The sequence below is a fragment of the Monopterus albus genome, unplaced genomic scaffold, assembly GCF_001952655.1.
Source record: "Monopterus albus unplaced genomic scaffold, M_albus_1.0 scaffold24.1, whole genome shotgun sequence".
Taxonomy (NCBI): Eukaryota; Metazoa; Chordata; class Actinopteri; order Synbranchiformes; family Synbranchidae; genus Monopterus; species Monopterus albus.
The window spans coordinates 1,896,383-1,919,429 of NW_018127904.1; the positions used below are offsets into that span (position 1 = coordinate 1,896,383).

At 41.9% G+C, this 23,047-nt stretch overlaps 1 protein-coding gene across 4 annotated transcripts in view; it reads right to left on the reverse strand.

The window, feature by feature from the left end:
* myo1b (myosin IB) overlaps positions 1 to 23,047 on the reverse strand; it is a 52,086-nt gene that overhangs the window by 2,925 nt on the left and 26,114 nt on the right. The window contains exons 6-29 of one of the 4 annotated variants that reach the window (XM_020594661.1): positions 21,469 to 21,532; positions 19,203 to 19,301; positions 18,283 to 18,386; positions 16,662 to 16,809; positions 16,029 to 16,147; positions 15,350 to 15,436; positions 15,179 to 15,244; positions 11,799 to 11,903; positions 9,943 to 10,005; positions 9,607 to 9,807; positions 9,275 to 9,501; positions 8,495 to 8,695; positions 7,482 to 7,575; positions 6,283 to 6,432; positions 6,095 to 6,163; positions 5,909 to 5,995; positions 5,494 to 5,580; positions 3,844 to 3,930; positions 2,911 to 2,997; positions 1,464 to 1,538; positions 1,168 to 1,302; positions 641 to 747; positions 391 to 523; positions 7 to 38 (exon numbers count right to left, since the gene is read on the reverse strand). In XM_020594661.1, coding sequence (XP_020450317.1) covers positions 7 to 38; positions 391 to 523; positions 641 to 747; positions 1,168 to 1,302; positions 1,464 to 1,538; positions 2,911 to 2,997; positions 3,844 to 3,930; positions 5,494 to 5,580; positions 5,909 to 5,995; positions 6,095 to 6,163; positions 6,283 to 6,432; positions 7,482 to 7,575; positions 8,495 to 8,695; positions 9,275 to 9,501; positions 9,607 to 9,807; positions 9,943 to 10,005; positions 11,799 to 11,903; positions 15,179 to 15,244; positions 15,350 to 15,436; positions 16,029 to 16,147; positions 16,662 to 16,809; positions 18,283 to 18,386; positions 19,203 to 19,301; positions 21,469 to 21,532 — 2,627 coding nt within the window. The remainder of the gene's footprint in view (positions 1 to 6; positions 39 to 390; positions 524 to 640; positions 748 to 1,167; positions 1,303 to 1,463; positions 1,539 to 2,910; positions 2,998 to 3,843; positions 3,931 to 5,493; positions 5,581 to 5,908; positions 5,996 to 6,094; positions 6,164 to 6,282; positions 6,433 to 7,481; positions 7,576 to 8,494; positions 8,696 to 9,274; positions 9,502 to 9,606; positions 9,808 to 9,942; positions 10,006 to 11,798; positions 11,904 to 15,178; positions 15,245 to 15,349; positions 15,437 to 16,028; positions 16,148 to 16,661; positions 16,810 to 18,282; positions 18,387 to 19,202; positions 19,302 to 21,468; positions 21,533 to 23,047) is intronic. The other 3 variants (XM_020594659.1, XM_020594662.1, XM_020594663.1) reach the window with 3 other exon arrangements.

Sequence of the window (23,047 nt, forward strand, 5' to 3'; positions counted from 1 at the left end):
ACACTCTTCTTAGTCGGCAGGAAGATTCGAGCTGTACCCTGGATAACCAGAGTAGAGACTGATCAGCCCGGTGTCACTTTAACACTGTGCATGTTGACATTATGGCAAAGCCAAACGCACAAACCAAAATGTTTTTGTCTCTCATCTAGATATGTTTGCTATATGTTGTAACAAACAACATCAGTTGTTAAGATGTAAAAAACATGAGACTGCTGAAATACACATCAAAACATCTTAAAAGGGTTTGGTCCACTAATCCTGTGGAGCTCTAAAAAACAGGTAACAATGTAACCACAGCTTAAACTTGGACTTCCCGACTCTTACACAAGCTGAATGAATGGCGAAGCTTGTGCGAGTCTTACCTTGAAGACCTTTGTTCATCTTTCTTACCTTGCCGTTGGCCCTGTTAATCTTGTTAACCACATCAGCAAGCAGAACTTTCTCATCCACAGCGTTGTTGAGTTTCTGATACTTGGGGTTCTTGCTGATCTCCAGGTAGTCTCCTTTGAAGGGCTGGCTCACACTGAGGTGCAAGACAGCGTCAAAGGTAAGCACAATTCATAGTGCGTGATTTGTGTTTATCATACAATTAGAGATTGACTGATCTACTCATGTATGAAACAGCAAAAGTGTGAGGTACCTGCTTGGGTAGAGAGCCTTTTTATCCTTGAAGATCTCACTTGCCTCCAGCTTCTCCTCATACACTGCCTTCCTCTCCTCTGTGAACTGGCTCCTGTATTTCTTACACTGAACACACACACGAACACACACACACACACACACACACACACACGAGACGTTAAAATAAACAGACGCTTGTTGATCAGTACTGTTCATTTTGTAGTGTATTGCATATTGATTGACTTCCATTTTCAGGTTTCTATTGGATGCTATGGATTTTATGATGCTAATCCTATTCTTTGTAAACACTACTAGTCAAATGTTTGGACACTTCCCCGCTCAATTCAAACTTTTGTCTATTTTATTCTTTACAGGATAGATACAGGATGTTGTATTCGGCATTTCTGACTTGAATCAGGCCTGTGGCTCTCGTACAGTGATGCTGTTTCATAATAAGAGTTTAATGTCTACGATCAAAACATTGCTTTTTGACAAAACGTGAATTTACAGAAGAATTCGGCGGCTGAATGGTTATTTGAAACTGACCCTCCAGAGATGAAAGATTCTCCGGAGCTCTGCATGGGCTCCATCCAGGAAGAGATAAGTCCTAGCAGGCCAGTTCTTGTCTATGGGGGACATGGAGGGCAAGTTGTTCCTAAGACCCAGGAAGTACTTTTGCATCTAAAAAATGGACATAAATGAGAACTGTCAAGCAAAAATCCAGTTTGATCTGCCTGCACAAAGAGTCCTTTATCCTATGTCTCACATCAAAAAGCAGTTTTATCAATTTTTGTGTCTTTATTTAAGTAAATGTCTAAGCAAATACTTCAAACCATACTTACAATTCGCTGAATGGTGAAATCGTAGATCTTCTTGCCTGCATGTGCCCTGAAAAACTTTCTGTACTCCCTGCGGACCTGTTAACAGCAAAAAAGTTACATTAAATAAACTGCTAATCCCCTATTGTCACTTATTAATGTGATATGGCGCAGGAAAGATGAAGGAATACACTGAAGGGATGACAACTGTTTACAGAAAGAGCACACTAAAATAACAAACATTTAGTTAGTCACAAAAAACAAACAGTAACTGGCAGGCTGTTGGAATCAAAGTTATAACAACTACTGGAAAGTCAATGGTGGTTATGACAAATGACCTTAATTGCACAAACTGCACTGTCAACAGGTGCACTGTGTGCTGTGAGGTACCAAGTGGTTGATTAACATGATGAAAAGACTAACACTGAAACAAATGATCAGTGTGACGACTCTTTGGAACCCAGACAGAACAGCAAAAACTAGGACACAAACCTAAAGACAAAGAAATCGCAGGTGACACAAACAGTGTTACACAAAACAGCGCTGCTTTGGTTAGTTGCACAGATACAAAGGAAGCAGAGAAAGAGGTTTAGAAAAGAACAGCTCAGAGGGTCAGCCTGTAAAACCACCAGGTCAGCCAGGGCCTGATTCATTTCACTCATCCAAGTTCCTTTTTCCGCATTTTCAGCAAAAGAGGAATACAGCAAAGGTCTCCAAATAAATAATGATCAAAAATCTATCCAACACTATGGAACTACATGGCAAAGTTTAACCTCAAACTACGTCTTACCAACAAAATATTGTTGATGAAAACTGCTGGTGTGAAGGTTGTGGATTATTTCCATCGTGTCTCAAATCTTTGAGCATCTCAAATTCAATTCCATTCTCCTCACTTGTACTGGAGTAGTGGTAGAGTCTCAAAACCTTGGCAAATAAAACAAAAACTATCTTCACAGCTACAAACCAGGGCGTTAAGCTGTGAAGGGTTTGTCTTTTGAGTTGGGTGAACTACCCCATAGAAACAAGATCACAGGTATTGTGTTAAACACATTTAGCTAGACTACACAGGTGACACAGGGCGAAATGCTGAAGTACTGGAAATCCCAAAAGGATCTCTCTGCAACTGCAAGTACTGTATTAAATATGTCTGTGCAGAGTTAGTCTTTGTAGATTTCTTCCTATAACGCAGAACTAAATAAGCTGATTACTGTATTACAATTCTGATGACTGAAATTTGTTAGCTTGCAATAAAAGCTGATTACAAACAACAACCAGTAGCTGCACACTGCACTTATTCATGTCCCTGTATGCTTAGCCACTGGGACTTCTGCACAGGAAGCTGCATACAATTTGAAACAACGGAAGGATGATGGATAAAGCGCGACCACAACACGGGGTAGACACTGGCTTCCTGAGGGAATGAGAAGGTGGCAGACTTGGTGATGGGCTGGGCTGCAGGGCTGGTAGGTACCTTGAGTCCCTGCCAGTAGGCCCAAATCACAGCGACAGCATGCTTACGCCTGGCCTCTTCCTTCAGTCTCCTCAGCTCCCTGCGAGCCTGTTCAGGGGGGTGGGCGGGAAGAGGCAGAGAGCAGGAAGCAAGAGAAGGTGAGAGGAAGAAGGGGAGGATACTGTTTTGCCTGAGGTCAGCATACATCAAATATACAAACAACACACACTGCACGAGCCCTGTGTGACCACTGAGAGACTGTCAAAGTACAGCTCTAGTGCTCTAGCTTCCAGAACTGAATATGGCTCTGTGGGTCATATGAACCTTTATCAGGGGGACTGCTGTAAGGGAAACAGAGCTCGTGCTTTTTAGTGAAACCTGCAATTCTTGTAGATGACTTCTGCTGCCTGAGTCGTGAGTTTTGCTCCTCTCCTGTTACATTCAACAGTTCCATCTAAAAAAAAGACACAAACCGTGCTGCATTGCAAAGAGAAAACATGCCTTAGCTATGCAACAAGGAAGACGTCATGCAGGTGGAGCAGGTGGCATGCAGTGGGGAGGCATGAACCTTGAAGGAAGAAGATGAAAACAATCCCAAAATATTTTATCTGTCACTGGCATGGATGTGTGAGAGGCAGTATCTTCCATGGAATGAATTGTCCACGTAACCTTGAGTCAATAGATAGTACTTTTATCAGCAAATCTACAATTTCCCCTGGCAGACAGAGCTTTGGAAAGAATCTGTTTTGATCCCATTAGTAAAATTCTTTTTCACTTCAGCATCCAGTGGTTAGTGTATATGTGACACTACACGGTAAACTGCCTAACATGATGAAATGTAAATGTTTAGAATGGGCTGAGCAGATTGATGTATATGTTAAGGGTCGTTGGGGGGGGGGAGGTTGTCGGAAGAGGCGGCAAATCACAAGTCAAGTCGACAGGCTTCCCAAATACCTTGGTGCCCTGCCAGCCGGCCCAAATGACTGATACGGCATGTTTATTCCTCGCCTCCTCCTTCAGCTGACGCAGCTCCCTCCGGGCCTGATGAAAAGCGGTGGCAGTTGTGGAGGAGTTTAATTTCAGTGTCATTCAAAATTTAATTGCCCCAGGAGAGGTACTGAGTAGGTGTGAAAAAGCATTATGGGGAAACACTGATGAAAGACAACAACAGATGTCAAGAGATGGGAGACACTTGAGCAACAGTAAGTGGTGCTCATGCTCTGTGACTCTGCATATGGGCAGGATTTAGAGAGAAAGCCTGGATTGCCACTCCACTTGTACTTCATAAAGATGGTGACCAATGGGGCGCCATCGTATTTGCAAAGACCAAAGTTCACATACAACAAAGAATAATGATTAATGGAATCTGCAGAGAGTTAGACTTAACAGCCATCTGCAGTTCATCTGAAACTGTGACATAAAGCACTGATAGAACTACCAAGGATATCTCAAATGATAACACGGTATTAAAAAATGGTGACAATGATAAGACCACTTTTATTACTACGTTATGTGACAGAACCCCACCCAGGCCATCTGCAGTGCCAACACATAGACACCGATGAAGGCACTGTCCCTGCAAGGTGCTGCTCTGGCTATCAGGAGAAACTCTCTAAAGTAGCACCATACTGTATGCGCCCTCTTGCCCAAAGACACTTTGACATCCGGACTGGAGAGAACGGGAATCGAACCGCTGACCTTGATGTTGGAGGGCGACCGCTCTACCTCCTGATCTGTACAGTGGCTGTTGATGCACATGAGCACTGAGGCTTCTAAAGTAGCAAAATACTGTATGTGCCCTCATACCGACATAGCTTCATGTTTATATCCAAGAGCTTCCTGGAGTTTTGCTGTCAGCACATTATCAGCATATTAAAAATGGTTTCTCAGCGTGAGCTAGAGTAAACAGAACAGAGAAAATCATTGGCATGGTGGGAACAGCGTGGTGAACTAATAATTAGATTATAGAAGAGGAATGAGAATTTTTAAAACCAGAAGAAAGACACACAAATATAACACACACACACACACACACCCCCCAGCCACATTATTAGGTACCCCTGTACAAATGTTTGCACTTCAATAAAATGTAGTCCAGTACAGCATCACCTTTAACTATGACCTCAATAATAAACATACAATTGAATTTATACATTTATGACAATTGAATCAAAAACTGAAACATTTTGAGTTTCATAGATGTTATAAGGCAGAAGTGTTGCACTGAAGTGCACACAATTGTGCAGGTGTGACTATTAAAGTGGCCGGTGAGTGTATGTGCTAACTTTTCAGATATCAGTTTGGGTCGTCTAGAAATCTAGTTTTGTTTGCAACTCTATGGCTGACATCATAATAGTAGGAAAAAAAAAAGAAAAAAGAACTAAACATGCCAAGACACTCCCACATGTAAGTGCTACATGACAGAGAACAGGACAAACAATGATAAGGCCCATTAATCAGGCCGTACGACAACAGAAGGACCGGGATGGATTCAGAAGGGCTGCTACTCTACTATATATATTTTTGGACTGAAAAAGGGATGGGATGCGAACAGGGATGACAAGACAGCTGCGACAGCGACACTCTACGGCTGGGTGGAAGTACCTTGGTTCCCTGCCAGTATGCCCAAATTACTGTCACAGCATGTTTACTCCGTGCTTCTTGTTTTAGACGTCTCAGCTCCATCCGAGCCTGGTGGGATGCGGTGGGCGTTAGGTATGACAGGTTGAGAAGGTGACAAGGGAAATAAGCGAGAATGGAAAATGAGTGGGGGAATAAAAAGAGAAGTGGCAGTTGTGTTATCAGCAAAAGAAGCAGGATTAAAGGGAAACAGCAGCAGTAATACCTAGGACAGCTGTGTTAAAGAGCAGAACTCTGGTCATTTTTGTAAGCAGAAACGCTGCATATGATACACAAGCGTTTAAGGCAATACTGCTAAGTCCTGCACGTATCCAAGTCAGACCGAAGCTCCATGGAGGTGAACACCTCTCTCTCGGACATCCTTTTGCACTTTACGTACCTGGGTGCCATGCCAGTAAGCTGCGATGGTGGTTGCTGCCTCTTCACATCTCTTCTGATACTTCAACTCTCTCAGGAGTTTGCGGGCCTAACAAGCAAGCAGACATGTTAATACTGTGTCTGTCATAAGTCTGCACTGCACCCTGCTACATCTTATTCTAAGCAAAAGGAAGCGGAAGGTACACACCTGCCATCCCCTAGCATAGGACTGCACCACAGTGGTGGCGCTCTTGATTCTCTGGTATTTCTTTTGTTGCTGTGACACAGAATAAGGAAGATAGAAACTCAGCAATACTACAGTTTATGCTTTAATTTCAATTGGAATATGAAGTTTTTCCTGTGCAATTTTCAGTGTAATTCTTCAACGAGCCTCACCGCGTATCGGCGGTACCACGCTGCCACCACTATCTGACTCTTTTTCAGCAGCAGGAAATGGCTGCGGCACTTCCAGCCACGGTAGATCTTCTGAATGAGTGTGGCCAGGTCTTGCAGGCACTGCCTCCTCCTCTCCTCCAAGAAGAAGAGCTACAAGAAGAAAAGAGGATTAACTGCACAAGACACAACATCCTTATGCACAGTGTGATGCCTGTTCTTAATAGTTGGCAGGTATCTACACCAAATTTCCCTTTGGGAAGAATCTTTTGAACCCCTTCAGTGAAATCATAGGAAGAGGATTACAAAATGTTCCCTTTTATCTGACCAAATGGCGATTGAGGGATACCATGACCAAAGTCCAATCTATCCACAGGTGAAAAAATAACCCTTTACTGCCTGGGCTTACAATAAGACGACAATATAAAAAAAAAAAAGGCCTAAGCTGAATCGACTTCTCTTCATCAGGGATGCGAGGTCAGCATTTTATTGTCTTGCTATGAGCCAATTTGTTCATCTGCAGGCAGAGTACTTTGGTTCTATCTTGGATATCAAACTGAATTTCTCAACATTCTCAAACCTCATCTTACTGTTAATGTAACCCAAGAACATATAATCTCATATTTATGCATTCTTGTGTCTAGCAAAGCCACATCTTGTTCCGTTTCCTGACAAGAACCTTGGTAACAATTAAGCTTGAGGCATGGTTGCACTGGATTAACAACCCAAAAAAACAATCCAACAACTTCCTTTAAACTTCCAGCTGCAGATATATAAGAGAGATTTGAGTTGATAAGATAGGAAAAAAAAAACAATTATAGAAAGAAAATTCCCTCAGCATGAGATAATGTTATTCCAAGCTTTGTTTGCTCTTGGTCCTTTCAAACGCTGCAGGCTCGAGCAGTTGCTCAAGTGCAGAGTAAAGATGCTCTTTTCCCATGTTAAAGGGGATGGTTAAGTGAAACCATGTGTTTTCAGAGTGGTGGTTGCATGCTAATTGCTGAAGTGGGGGCTCCAAGAGCAGCCCACTCTGCTTTTACAAACATCTCACTGTGAGAAAACAAGTGAGCTGAACACACTAGAATCAAGTGATAGACACTGAAACACAGCTTGATCTACTAGAATACAGAGCAGATGTCAACGCTGGCTGAAAAAAAAAAATGTTGACGGGGTATAGGGCTACTTTATCTGTGCATAAATACCGTTCTTGGGTTCCTGATGAAGATCTTGGAGCGGCCATAGGAGAACTCTTCAGCTGGGACCTGAAGGTCAGCCATCAGAACCTCCACTCCTTCCCTGTTGGAAGCCAGAAGCATCAGAGGGGTCATCCAAAACACACTTGACACTTCAAGTGGCCATAAAACCACATAAGCACAACTGTAAAGAAGCAGTGGGAGGATCTGGATGCAAGAGTTGAGCAGAAGGGAGAGAAACATTTGGAGAGAAGAAATAGGAAAAGCACATAAAGCAGTGAGGGACAGCTGAGCAACAATATACCAGTGTGCGGCAGAGCAGATAGGAATCAGTGTGTTCACCAGCACAGTGGATGGAACAGAGGACACAGATAAGGTTAAAATGTCTCAACATGTTGTGGTTCAAGAGGGGATGGTTCGCTTCTGCTGAACAGTGAACTGGTATGTGACAAGACTGCTGCTGCTGAGAGGACATTAGGAGAGGTTTCATGGAGTGCGCAAATAAGCGAGTGTGATAATGAGGCTGGATATCATTATAAAAAAAGTCACACAACCACCAATTTCTGTAAACTACATTTTCATTTAAAAAACATTTATGGTCTTTAAAGTTCTGTGGTTATTATAGTGCCATGTTCAGTATTTAAAATTTGCTTAATAAGATTAAAGTTATTACAATATGTGGAGTAATGTCTTCTCATTTCAGCTGATTAATTCCCCCTACGGGGCCTTTGTTTATCCCGGAAAATCATCAGAGCCCTTTCCCAGCAATAACGTGCTTCACATTCACACAGTCGGCCACCCCAGCAACAGTCTATTAGTGCTGGTCACAGTCACTCCACTGGGAGCAGTCTGGGGTTTAGTGCCTTAGTTACACACACCTGGGAGCGATTCTCAGTTACCACACTTAAATTTTCTAACAAAACCCTTGGAGGGATTTATACTGGCACCTATCCAGCAATAAGGGCTTTCTCTGCTCCCCTCACCTGCCCCACAATTAGCTTCAGAATAAACACAGCCATTACCTGGCACGCCCTCTCCAATGGGGCCAGGTCCGTTTGCAGAGCATTTTGTAGCGTTCCAGGCAGGGCTCATAGGTCTGGCGGAAGGCGTAGCCTGCTCTTCTCACACGGACGTTCTCCATCAGGCCCAGGTAGCGCACTTGATGGCGAATCAGAGACTCGGTGAAGATGTGGGGTGCCTTCTTGTCATTGGGCTTGATACATCTAGGAAGCAAGAGTTTTTTCACATTAGGGCTGGACTTATATATAAAGTTTATAGTACCCTTTTATTAAAAATCTGGTGTGGGCCAGCTAGTGTTGGCTGTAAAGATTTAATTTGAGCGACATAATTCAAGACTAAAAGCAAATTTGTCTTTGAATTGTGCATCATTAACAATAGCAGAAGCAGTTTGTAGACTTATGTCACAGTGTGGCCATAACACCATAACTGATACCAAAAACACATGAACCTGTCAAGAAAAAAAAAAAAAAAAAAAAAAAATGCGGGGTGATGGATGCTTTTTCTAGTCACAGTGAGTCAGAAAAAAGGAAAATATCTAATCATGCAGTCAACATGAGGCTATGGGGGTTAAAAAGGACACTAGAGAAAGGAAATTATAGAAGACTGGCTGGATGTGAAGCACTTTGGTGCATTTTATTATTTGAGCCATTTATTTTGGGGCCAACTACTTTTAAAATAATTCAAATTCAGACTGCAAATGTCACAGAAAAACACAACATACTGACAATACCCTGTAGCGGCCTGGCAATAACCTCATCAGTTTGTTAATGACAGTACTTCACCTAATGTAGTTTGGGTTCTTTGTCTGCAGGTTCTTCATCAGCGTGCTCACTGATGCTCTGAACTGGAATCCAGCAGTCGGGGGTCTCTTCAGGTTGACTTTGGCTGGGTTGCCTTCAGGGAACAGCTGCTTGATCAGGCTGTGGTTGGCCTTGTACATGGCCTGTGACAGGTCTCGGTACAACAGGTCGTTGTTCTTGTCCATAAATCCCTCGACACGGTACAGCACCTTGACAGAAAGAAGCAACACGTGTCTTTTGTTGTCTATAATCCCCCTTATAGCACTTTATGGGCAGATTCCTTATTGTTCTGTGCACTGTGTAATTTATAGTACCTTGCCGGCATAGTGCTGGATGCGGAAGCAATTGTGTGGCAAACTGTGGTCGGTCAGAAACTTTGAGTTCTTGCTGAGGCGACTCTCAAAGTGCTGGTGCTCAGCACAGACGGTGTTCAGTTTGTCCAGGAAGGTCTCGTCAGTGACTGTTCCGGGCCTCAGACACTCCTCATCCAACATGGCCAAGATGCCATTTTTGTTCTGGCCATGCCAAGGTGAGTAACCATGAAAGGTGGTATAGGGTTATAAAATGTCACTATTTTCTATTAGAAAGTCACACTTAAAATGTGGACTGAACTGGTTTGTGTGGTCTGAGGAGTTGGGAGACTGACTTACATTCTCAATGAGATCGCAGATGACGGCGTTGTTGAAATATTCAATATTGGTCCACTCGATGCCCTGTGGTAAAAGACATGACAGTCAATGACATGATGGCTTTTCTATCTTTTATCAGAGACTCTTCAACTCTTGTGTGTCTTTCAACAGAAGACGGAGCACCTGGTCAAGTACTTACTGAAAATTTTATAAAGCCAAGTAACCATTATAATGTGTGTCATACGAAAAAACTAAACTAACGGAGTAGCCTAAAAGGAGAAGACAAAGCCTTTTTGTGGGTGTATTTGTATTTTGTTCTTATTTAAACTCAACTGCATTTGACATAGACCAAGATATTTACATTGCAAGTCATATTTTGCAGTAGCAATAATAAAGAATCAATTCTTCTGGCACAATGATGGCAGCCCCACGCCATCACTCTCATGAACACTTAATCCATGTCTGTATAACAGGACAACAGCCCCCAGTGCAAAAAACTGTAACTATAACCATTGTACATAACAATCTGAAAGCTCTTCTGCAACTACGTATGTGTACATATATAAATATTGTTTCTCTTTTCTCCTAGTCTCTTTAATATTTTAAATACACATATTTTCTTACTGCTTTACTAAAGTGCATCAAAAGCCTTTGCACCGGAGCCAAAATCCTTGTGTGTTTAAACATACTTAGCCAATAAATGTGATTCTGAATTAGTGCTCAGGAGTCATTTCACTGGTGATGTGTTTAAAGCAGTGCTGTATCAAAACATCTACAGAGGTGGAAAATGACTGAGCCACCTACTGTAAGTGGCTTTTAACAAGGCTCGTAGCAACAAACAAATTGAGACTGGTCATTCTTTAAAAACAAAAGTAGAAAACAAAAGTTCTGGGCAACTGAAGAGAGCTGCACTTTATGTATCATTCATGTGACACACGCTGACCTACTGAACACAAATATGTTGGGGGGTAAAAACACTACATTAAATGTGCAAGGCCACGTTGAGGTCATAGTTTCTATTCTTAAATTAAGCATTCTTTGATTACAAACTTTACTGAAGTTCTTAAAATGCTGAAATCAGTCTAAATGTTGCAAAACCAGTCTTCATAGCTGTATTTCCTCTCTGCTGTTCACTTCCCATCGCAGCACAGAGCATAAAGCCTTTCTAAAGTAGAAAACATTTTCAAGCTTGTCCTCTCAAAAAGGGCCAGTGGCCCCTGAAAGACCCACTTTACTGACATCTAACATCACAGCTACTAATGGGTTGGGAACATACCTTCAATTAATGGAAGCAATGTGACAGCTATTTTGGGGAGGGGGTCACAAAGAAGGTGTGGCTTAAACTGATGGGTGACTGGTCAAATTCCTGATTGGTGAACCTCACTCCTTGTTCTAGTGCTGTGGTATTTTCCCATGCAGTATACTGGACAGAGACCAGGAGTGGAACTGGCGGTTGTGTGACTATGAAAGTTGTGTGGGGATGTGGGGTCACCGCTACGGCACTCGCATACATACAGCTTTCAAAACAAACAAAGCTTAAAGGCTCACAACGGCGAGCGTTTCTTTTTGCTGGAGTAAGGGATTACTTCCATCCCTGAGAGTCCACAGAGGAAAGACTGGGAGAGAATTAACTGAGAATAGAAGACATAAGGAATGCATCTGGGTCATGGGCAAGAATGTCACTTTAGCTGAAATTAGCACAAAAGGTTAAACAGACGAGTGACATTGAGCAGGATGAGGTCATGCTGCCGCACGTCACGATTAACTGACTGCTGACATGTTGAATGATGTAGCTGTACCGCTGCACACGAGGGAGTGCTCGATAGGTAATTTATCCTAATGTGTGTGTGAGGCACGTGTGAATGTGTGTACAGTACCTCCCGCACATATTCCTCTTGCTCTTCACGCAGAGTCAGCTCAATGAAGATCTGCTGCAGCTTCTCGTTGCAGTAGTTAATGATAAACTGTTCAAAGCTGTTGTCCTGTGGGAGCAGCAGCAGGTTAAAATAATTAGCCCCAGCTATTAAGATGTTGAATCCTGAAGGTGCAAAATAAAGAAAAGATTATTTTTCCACATCTGAAAATTTTCAGAAACCTGATTAATTTATCGCTGTTGGTTTCCACCGTACTTCATGGCCCACCAAGATAAGGAAACGCATCATAAACACTTCACTTGTTGCAACAAACACTAAATGTGCTCGTGACAGATATGGGCTGCATATTGAATGCTTGGCTCACCCCAATATTTCACTCATTTCTCAAAGCTCATTTAAACTCTGACTTCTCTCCTCTATAAACATGAATATACTTACCTCATTACCAACTTTTCCCTTTTCAAATTTCCTGCAGTGTTTATTGAAGAGGTCATTACAATGCACACTCATAGAGACAGTTTAATCTGTGTTTTTTACTTCTGTTTGATCAATGAAGGCTCTTGGAACTCAGACGTAGTATTAGATAAAATCCACAATGATGGCATCACTCAACAAATCATTTTCAAAACCTGCAACCTCAGTTCTGTCTATTCAAACTGGCTATGCATTAGTCGAGCCTTGTGTCTGAATTTACATCCACTTAGGAGAAAAAGCATCTACAATAAATTCTCAATCACATCCGCCTGAATCCCCTTATGGTTACTTTGAGTCATGGGAGGCAGGCTCTAAATTTTAAAAACGGCCGTACATCTGATACGATGCCAGTAATAATCAGTGTGAACAAACTATAATCTGCAGCTCTCTCCCTTCAACGCAATGATTTGATACCTCACCACTTTGACAGCCATCACTGCACAAACATTTAATCAGGCTGAGGAGCAAACAACTGACGGCAATAAATTTTGCATTTGTACCTTATAATATACTCTTATCAGAAAAAGTTCCTGTACATTGTCACAGACTTCATTAAACATTGATGGAGTGAGAACCATTTACAGGCTTCAATCTTTTTTATTTCCCACATCTCTTAATTATTACCGCTGTCAATTATGACCATTGAACGATGAGTCATGCTTCTTGGCAGATAGCTGTATGGTGCGCTTGGTTAGGTTAGTGGTTTTCTAAGGACAGTAGGTGTTAGAGCAGCATGTTTAGTTTTAAAGCTCAGAGTGAAGGACAAGGTTTCTCAGTGACCAGGTAATGGAATCCATAGCTAAAAGGAGATCAGTTATTAATGTTAAGACTCCATTATACTAAGAAACCAAAAGTCTTCACCCCTAAATAAAGACACACAAACACACACACGTCTTCCAAGTGGCAGCAGACACCAGGCTGAAGTATGACAGACTGTAGCCCTAAAGCTCTGATGTTTTGTAACAAGCAGTTTACAGCAGCTCTAGGAAGTAACCATCTTCTGTTTAAAATCAGTGGGCTCATTTCTTCAAGTACTGTTTCACTTGCCACAAGGTATGGGAAAGACCTTGCATTTAATGCGTTACAAATTACATTATCAAGAAAAATATTTACAGGGAGACGGAGCCACGTTTACCAAATTTGATTTCAGTCCCACGGGCTTTTCTATTTTTTCCCCTAAATCATTCTGGTCATTTCTTTCCTGAAGTTCCTTTACACTTGTAGTGTTCTCCATAAATGTAGTTTTGTAAATGACCTCTACACATTCAAATGTTCCAGTGCATTAACCTAATCTGTATCTGTTAAAGAAATAGTTCAACATTTGGGTAATATGTTTATTTGCTATATTTCAAAAAGAGTTTGATGAAAAGTTCTGTACCATTCCCATGTGTTTACAGTGAATGAAACTATAGCTAAAGTTAAAAACTGGAAACAAGAAGAAACCTCTAGCTTGGCTCTGCCAAAGGTCAAACAAACAAACAGGAAAAGCCACTATCTATCTATCAGCACCACTAAGGTTGACTGATTAACTCATTGTTTTGTGTTTACAAAGTGTAAAAATGACATTTCATGGGGGGGGCTACTTGTTGGCTAGGTGACACCTCATGGTGACAAGACTGACAATGCAAAGAAACCCATTTTGTTATCTTGGGAGATGACCTCCTTTCTTTATGCTAAGCTAAAATAACTGGCTCCAAGTGGCTGATTCGTATTTGTCATACAGACACGAGACTGACATTGATCTTCTCATCTAACTCAGTGGAATCACTATTTTGAAAACTGTTTTTAGTCTGCTTTTATAATTCAAATGGGGTGGACAAAATATCTTGAAAAAGCGGAAGAAAATGGATGGATGGAAAAATTAAGAACACCTCCCAGCACCATAAACTACAACATCCATCTAAACTAAAAGCAATAATATAGAACAGCTACACAGTAACCTTCATACAAGGCTGTCGTATTTGACTGCATTCGTTTTAGCTACCGTAGGTGTACCTAAGCAACTGGCACTTGAGTGCATGTCACCATTCACATGATGCAAAGGCTTCTTTTAGCATCCTTTCAGCCTTGTGGCTATGCTGCACACCGAGAGCCCTGAATGGTCTTTAACGAGGAGTTATGAATTAAGTCAAAAGGAGTTTAGATCACAGCATGCACGCTGGCACAGCAAACAGGCCGCTGCAGGTGTTACTTACTCCATCCTGGTGACCCAGACACAACAACAACAGTCAGAGGAGAAGGAGGACTTGAGAGTGAGTGTGGTGAACAAGCAGAGATATGAAAAAGACATGAACATATGGGGGTGGGTGGGGTGCTGAAGTCATCAAGCCAGTACAGTGCACTCAAACTGCCTCATGTTTCTGCAAGGACATACTTATTTTCATGCATCTTGAAGTCCACTTAACTGGTAGTGTAGCAGTCTCTATGGAACATTATGGATACCATATGACCCATACCTACGCTCTATTATGTAAATGCTGCTGAGGTATCAAAGACGTACCTTTTACTGTAAATTATCTTAGACAGATCATAACATGTATATGATGTGTGATTCCTGTGTGCTGAGTAGCGCATTGATGTAACATGTATATGATGTGTGTTTCCTGTGTGCTGAGTAGCGCATTGATGTTTTGGCCATTTTTTCTTCAGTTAAATGCTGATTTTAGTGTTGAAATCACCTTGCCACAAACAGTAATTTCACCCCTCACAGCAATAAAGCATAACTAATCTGAATGTGTTTTAATCAGCCCTCAGTTCCTGTTGATAAGACCCTCATGAGTAGCAAAGCATGCACACAAACAACCTGGGGCGAAATCTTTTTAAATGTACTCAAATGTTTGGATGGTCAGATTCTGTCCTTGTAGTTTATTAGAACAAGAAGTGCAGGTTTGATCTGCTATTTGTCTTACCTCAAATATCTCAAAGCCATATATGTCCAGCACACCCATGACCTTGTGGCGAGTTTTAGTCTGTGCCTGATGGGAAACGATATTGGACAATATTTACTGCTAGAAAAATAAACCGAATAATTGATTCAAACAACTTTACATAAAACTAAATATATTCTGGACCTTACTTACTTTAATGCTTTCATTGATTCTGGTAACTAGCCAGGTAAATAAACGACTGTAGAGATTTTTGGCAAGGGCATCTCGGGCATAGTAAGCCTGTAAATAAACACACAGTACAGGTGAAAAATGAACAATAAAGCAGCCAACAGAACAAGCATGAATTCATTTTAACTAACCAAAAGTGCGTCTTTACAAAGGCAATATCTTGAAAAAGTCCTAAAACACAATCCTAAAGTCTAATAGAGTTTCAACAGGTCAATGTTTTTGGAAACAAAAAGAACCTTCACAGACACAATCACTGAATTAATACAAGTTGTATAGTGATGATTAAAAAGGACGTCACCAACACAAGCAAACCACGAATAATGGCATTATTCTGAGGCAAGGTTAATTCTCTAAACCTCTGCTTTCAGTCACAGGGAGCCCAGGTTATATAAACAGTCTGAATCAACTCACCGACCTCTAAAATATGACCTACATTGAATATCCAGGAGGAATACCGCTCATCTATAATGAAGAGGTTTTCATGTAGCGTTGGGTGAGAGTTGGCAGCCAGTAGAGCAAATCAGGGGGAAGAAACAGCCCTTCATCTTTTTTTTTTTTTAACTGACTGTGTGTGGGTGTTAATGTCAAGAAGAAATACATTGATAAAACTGGTGCATGGCAGATTTGTAACTCTCCCTCTGACCTGGGCCACATTCAGAGTAGTGGAGACTTTCTCCAGCTTAGCCTCAACGGTGCGGTAGCTGAACGCCCTCTCCAGCACTGACTGTTCGATACCCAGCAGCTCACACATCTCCTTCAAATCTGCAAAGTGGACAAACAGAAACACATGCACAAACCACAGACAATAATTCAATACTGCAAAGATCAGGAGGAAACCTGTTTGTATTCTAACTTTTATGTTGTAGCTAAACAAGAAGCGGTAGATCGAATAGGTGGAAATGATAAAGAACCTGAAAAGTAATTTTCAAAATAAAATGGGTGCACAAGATGAGCAACATGCTGCAATATTATCACAACAGTTCAGTCTCTGATTCACATAGAAAAAAAAAAAAGATTATCTTCTCGAAAAAAGTGGCAGTCAGATGGATCATGTCACTGCTATGGAAGAGGGAAACGACCAACAGGAGGCAGTGGCTCAACATGAGACCAACTGTGTAAAACTATCAAGATAAAAATACAATAAACAAATGAATACAGTTACCCACTTGTCAGACATTTTTCTAGTAACAGGTGGCTACATCATGCAACAAATAAAGGTGTAAATCAGATGTAAAAGGACAGTCTTTTCTCGCAGTTCACTGCCTGTCAAACCCACCATTTTTGTCTTTGATGCGGCTCTCGTCGGTGCCGTTACAGCGCGACTCTGGCTTAAACTCGATGTTGCCGAGCTTCAACACTGCAGCCACCAGCTGTAGCACCGACTGCACCTCATCCTCCATGAAGCCCACAATCTGCATGGCATTCTGGGAGGGCGTAAAAAAGTGAGAGTCACTGATCAACGGATATTGTTGAAGCTTGGTGGGAAACATGGACTCTGCTGCAAAAGGAAACTAAGCTATAAATGTAGTGTAATTTGAGTGTCTGTGACTGTGCATCAGCAGTTAGACTGAAATGTTACTGCTGCAGCACTATAACTAGCGTTGTTATGACAATGAATTTGATGAATGCATTTATACACATTCAACACAAATGTCTTTTGCAAGCCCAGATTCCATCTTATTTTAGAGATCACCACCAAAGCACAAGAAAAGAGCCCATTTTCTGTTTCCTGTTTGTTGATTAACTACTGTCATATTTGTTAAAGGACTTAATTAGAACCTATTTTTTATTGCAAATGAGAAGGCCACGTGGAGGTACAATACTCATTGTTTAGTAGGAATGTCCCCTTGTGTTTCCGGTGCTAACATGCAGCTGTATGGGGAATGCTGTGAAACTCAGTGTCAGGGGTGATGGGAAGCAGGATATAAAACAGACGGAAATGAGTATAGTGTAATGTGACTGACCAGACAGGCTAATATAGTGGCTGAGTAGTCCACACCATAACTGAAAACCACAGCAAAAATAGTTCCCTACAGACACAACCTCCTATGTGTCACCATCAGTAAAGACAAGAAGCAGTGGCATTACGCATTCAGACAAGATTCTATTTATTACTATACTCTATTAACACCCCACGGGGAAATTTCTTAATGATGGCGGCACTGTCAGTCACTGCCTGGCCACCAGAGGCAACTAAGGGTTCAGTGTCTTGCCCAAGGACACTTCAACACGTGGACTGGGGAGACTGGGAATCGAACCACCAACATTCCGACTGCTTCCTGAGCCACAGCTGCCCCAAGATAGGCATCTATTTAAATAAAAAGAACCAGTTGCCTTTTCTTCTGGGGGGTTTTCCCCCAAAGAAACTGCTGCCATTGTGCTGTTCCAGGCTGAACCACTGTTGTATAAAAAGTTTGTTAAATAGTACACATGGAATGGCCCGTGTTTAATCAGTACAAACCTAGTAGATCAGGTTCAGTTCAATGTTCATGTGGTTTTGCAACAGGTGGGATGAAATCTGGTGTGGAACATTTTCACAGTCTGAGAGGCCAAACTTTGATCTGTCAGTTTGATATGTCCAGGAGCTAAGGTGAAGTCAGACCTCCCCTACCCTCTGTACAGGATTTAGATCTACTCAGCATGATGCAACAAAGCAAAGTCAGTGCTGGTCACTGAGCGTTGATGAGCGTCTCATTCTTCATCTGGCTTCTCTTTGAGTCTGTTTGTGTTTTAGAATTAAAACTGTGATGAAGCACTTCTTTAGAAAAGTGAGATAATTCCTACCAGTTCCCAAGCTGTTCATGTCCCCCCCCCCAGACGCCAGCTGGGAATACTGTACATTTAAAATAGGGTAAAGCATAATATCATTAAGACAGATATGTGTGTGTACTACTCACTCTGACTGTCCTGAAGTTGGCTGCATCATCTAGCCCACTGACGACGGCTGAGTCCAGGCTCAGGTAATTGTACTTGCTGACATCCCGGTGTAACCTCAGCTTCTCTGTGACACGCAAACAATGTGGCTGTTATTTTAACTACACATATTTAAAGTGGGCTGGCTACAGACAGATGAAGCCTCATTAATATTAAATGCAAGTTATGCAAAGTACTCAAAACCGGGACATGACCGATTTAAAAACAAAACAAATAAATCTTGCAATGATGGTTCTTAACTGTAGTCTTCAATGGCATTCTAGAAACACACATCATGGTGCAAAGAGTAAACAAATATGTCCAGCCTACAAGCTACTGTCACTCCAAACATAACCCCTCTCCACAGTGCGTGCACACACTGATTTAATATTGTGTATGCTGCTGGATCAAATGGCCCTCTTAAAAGCCCCCCTATCTAGCAGCAAAGAAATCTATTCCTCTCGTGGGTGTATGTGTCAGATTTCATTAGTGTTTGCATTAACTACACCTGAATCAAGCCCCTCTGATGTGTGCGCTCTGGAGTCAATGACCATTACATTGTTCTCCTGTGTTCAGGACATTAAACAATGCCCTCTGTCCACAGAAAAGCAAATAGAAAGAACCGGTTTCATGGCCCATCTTTGTTCTTTGTAGTGTTTGTTAGGCAGGAAGGCTGGGTCATTAATCTATTGACCATGTGTTGGTGCAGCTGGAATGCTGCTGGAAAAGGCTTTATGGAAGATTTTAACATAAGGAATGGTATAGGACTGGTGACTCCACACTCAAGGTGCCATTTCACTCAAATCCATGAGCTGTTCTAAATTTCAAATAAAGTTAGCCTGCATGCATAGTAATACACTGATGTTTCCATTCAACTTATATTTCCAGCATTTTTACAACTTACTGAGCGTGTCGTCAGAGGCTCCAGACAAAAGCTGATAAAAGACGTGAAAGTTCCTCTCCCCTCTTGGCTGTTTCACCACACGTGACTTCTCCAGGAGATCTAAAAGTGTAAAGGACAGCAAAAGGAAACAATGACACAGTGATGACTAACAATAATCTTCCTGCAGTGACTCAGAGGTGTCCTTGGTTAGTAAATATGGGCTTGCCCTGTAAGTAGATGCCCAGCCTGCCATCTACCGCGTATGGAGCTTAAACATGTTCTTAGTTCAATGATGTACTTAAGTTACCAGGGTGACCAAGCCAATGTTGTGTGTATAAACACCACAGGAAGTACACATGAAGAAACCACATGAGGATATCGAACGTCAGCCCTTCCTTCTGGGCTACCAACCAAGTGCAGCAGTACCTGATTAAAAGGGGACCCATCATCTGCTCACCACATTAGGCTGAGTATGATTTAATTAAAGACCAACTACAGAGCTCAGCAGCATCTGAGGCCACTTGAGATCCTCTTTACTGCCAGTCTGGCTGCATACCAGCATTCTGTTTGCCTGGTGAGAAAGCATTATTTTAGCAGACTTTATAATTACATCATTCTAAAGTGAACATTTTGGAAAAAGAGGGGGGGGAAAGACACTTAAACTTCTATTTTAACCACAATTTACAGCCACAGAAAGAGAACTGGTCCTGCTCTTGTCAATCTTCACAGACCGACTCATCCAGTGGGTGGATGCTGACAGGGCAGAAGCACCACTTTGCCCTGCAGATGTGGACATACTTCAAACACCTAACTAGAGAGCTCAAATTCAGACACCTGGGGTAGCGGCGGATCAGGCTGAATGGGACTCTGTGACACCCACTGGCCATGAATCACATAAGTGGCTCTACACGAACCAGCACATCAATAATGCAACATCCATGAGCGAGTGGCTGGCAGCAGCAATACAGAAGGGTGATCAAAGACACAGATACAGTGAGAAAAATACCACTGAAGGGCCACTTCCTTTATTTGAACATCTTTTTTTTAAGTGTTCTAAATATATTTTTATCTACTTTTTACATTAATGTATACAACTTTCTGACACCATTCTGTATAAGAGTCTCTCATTAATCTCATCCTAATCAGACTGTGGAACCGCACACTATGTATCTAGTCAAACCATTCAGTCATGTTGTTTTTGCTTTTAAAGGGCCACAGCATCGCATCTTCTGCAGTCAAGCATCCCGATTGGCCTTGTGTACTCTGTTCACAGCATGTTCCCTCTGCCTTAGATGTTCGAAAACTTAAAGCTATCTCCCCTCAGTTGTAGGAAGCACTAAGGACTCAAGAAATGCACATCTAGGAGAAGAGAATGAGCTGAAAAGTGAAAAGATATCCATCCTGGTCTAATCTGCCACAACATCCTCATCTGTCTAGCCGGTAATATAGCTCTGTCAGAAGCAGTCACATGTCAGCGGCTGGTCTTTACAGGCATCTCCTTGTGTCGGACTAACTCGGGCCAGCAGACAGAGGTTCATTTGTGCCCGGGCCCTCAGTTCCTCTCTTTGTTTCTGTGACCTCTGGCAGAGAAGCAAGTGCAGACAAAACAATGTGAACAGAGGAAGATCACACCAAAACAGAGAAAAGAGCTGAAGAGAGAAAACTGGATCGGTGGAGCCCTGCCTTTTGTTCAGTCTGAGAATTACATGGGTTTCAAAAATCTGTCTTCTTTGTTATGAAGTGAAACCGAACCTCAACAATTTAAATATCTGTACAGCCTCTTAACCCCCCTCTTCTGCTCTTCCCGAGGTACCTTCCTCTTTTTCTTCCACTAAAGGCTGTTTTTTGGGGAAGTTTCTTCCCTATTTGAATTAATGGGCACAGCGATAAAACTTGATATTAAGCTTCTTGCTACTTGCAATAAAGTCACCGACGCAAACATCTGGATATACCAAAATCCTTACTGTACTGTTATTCATATTTTAAACAATTTCTGTGAAGCAAACAACAAATCCTTTGTTTGCTCTCACTGCACTGACTGCTGTACATCACAGTATGTGAACAGGAGTGTGACAAGTCGTCCTCAGTGTAGGATGCGCTGACACACTGATGTTTGAGTTACAGTATCTGTGTTGCTGGGAGAAGGAAAAACAATCACTATCGGGCTGATGGACATGTCAAAAGCAATAACAAACCTGAGAAGAAAACACAGTAAACGCCATATCCCTGCATATACACTTATAGAAATATCGAAGTCCAGGGGCATTTTTATTTCACTGTCACTCACAGTTGCTGATGACTCCACCCAGGGGATCTCCTTTGAAGTCAAACTCGATGTCCATGTACTTCCCCTGTGGATCAGAGCACAGTAGTTAGAAGTGAACTTGAACTGTATACAACTCTAGTATATACAGTCGCTTACTGCCACCATCTTTGCTTTGAAAATGCTTTGAGAGTCAGCTTACACCTACCAATGCAAAAAAACAAAAACCATTAGTTCAGTTCAGTTCACAGCAAGGGTCTCTGCACAAACCCATCCCTTGTGTCTGAAACTTAGAAGTTAGAACTGAGAGTCCTTTGTCTGATTTTTTCCCCTCCTCTGATCTATTAATAGCAGACAGGTCCTCAGAACAGACAAAGCACTACTGCTGAGCGGGCTCAATGTGCCTAATATGCCTGCTGCACTCAGTAAAATAAAGTGACAGTTTGATTCATAGTGTTCTGATAAACTGATGGAGGTTTGATGAACCGTTTTCTAGAGAGGCGGCCTGAGGTCCTGTTCTAGAGGTTTAAGTCAAGGTCACCTAAATATAAACAGAACAGGGGCATAATCCTTAATAATACTCCCTGTTACAACTGCAAGTCCAAGCACTGCCCTGTGTTTTTATGTACCACTGTAGGTAGAAAACTGAATATAGTGCGAAACCTGACATTGGAACAGACTGGCAGTTAGCCTGCTCTCTGGTATTGGCTGGGATAACCAGCTTCCATTTCAGTGTAGTTATAAAACAAAATGTTCGAGTGGCATCAATGTGACGTCTTGGGTGTACTGTGCCAGAGGTTCTGACTTGCTTTATGAAGGATTCCAGCTAAATAAACATTCGTGTTCAAAACATAAGTACTAGTGTGGTGGGGTGATCTGATCTGACGTAATGTCTTGTTATGAAGGCAGAAACTGAAAGCAGGCTGCTGCTATCAGGCCTCCTTGAAAACGCAGAGCCATAAAGTGTGAGAATGATATCTTAGGAAAACAAAGCAAAACGTACTTGTCACCTTTCATACTGCCACTGCCTGAGAATAACTTCTTTTCTGGATTTGTCCATACAAATTATGACGCAGACACTGAAACATTCTTATGATGCCATTTCTGTCTTTCAGATGTGCATAATGTTTATACATAAAGGCCATTTAAACATGTGTAAGTGCAATGTATCAAGGGTGCAAGGCCTGTTGTAACTGGGTGCATACTGTACATATCCTGTATACTCCGTCCTCACATAATATGGGAAAATGGCACAACACACACAAAAGCCCCACACTGACAGAATATTTCCTGTGTTCTTTAATTTGTGCTCAACATCAGTATGTTGTCATGAAACATGCACCGACAGGCATCATTTACCAAGGGCATGCGTCTACAGGAAACATCAGCCTTGATATCGCCAAGATCTTCAAACCAGTTTATATGTATAAACACCTTCAGGCCGTTACTATGCAACAGCAGCACACGTGTAATCACAACAGAAACTAGAATTATTGCCTTGCGGTTGTATGTCTCCACCAACCAGTCAAGCTTCAGTTTACATGTACTGTATGTCTGTCCAGACTCATATGTAGTGAAAGCCTTGAAGGAATTTAATATAAAG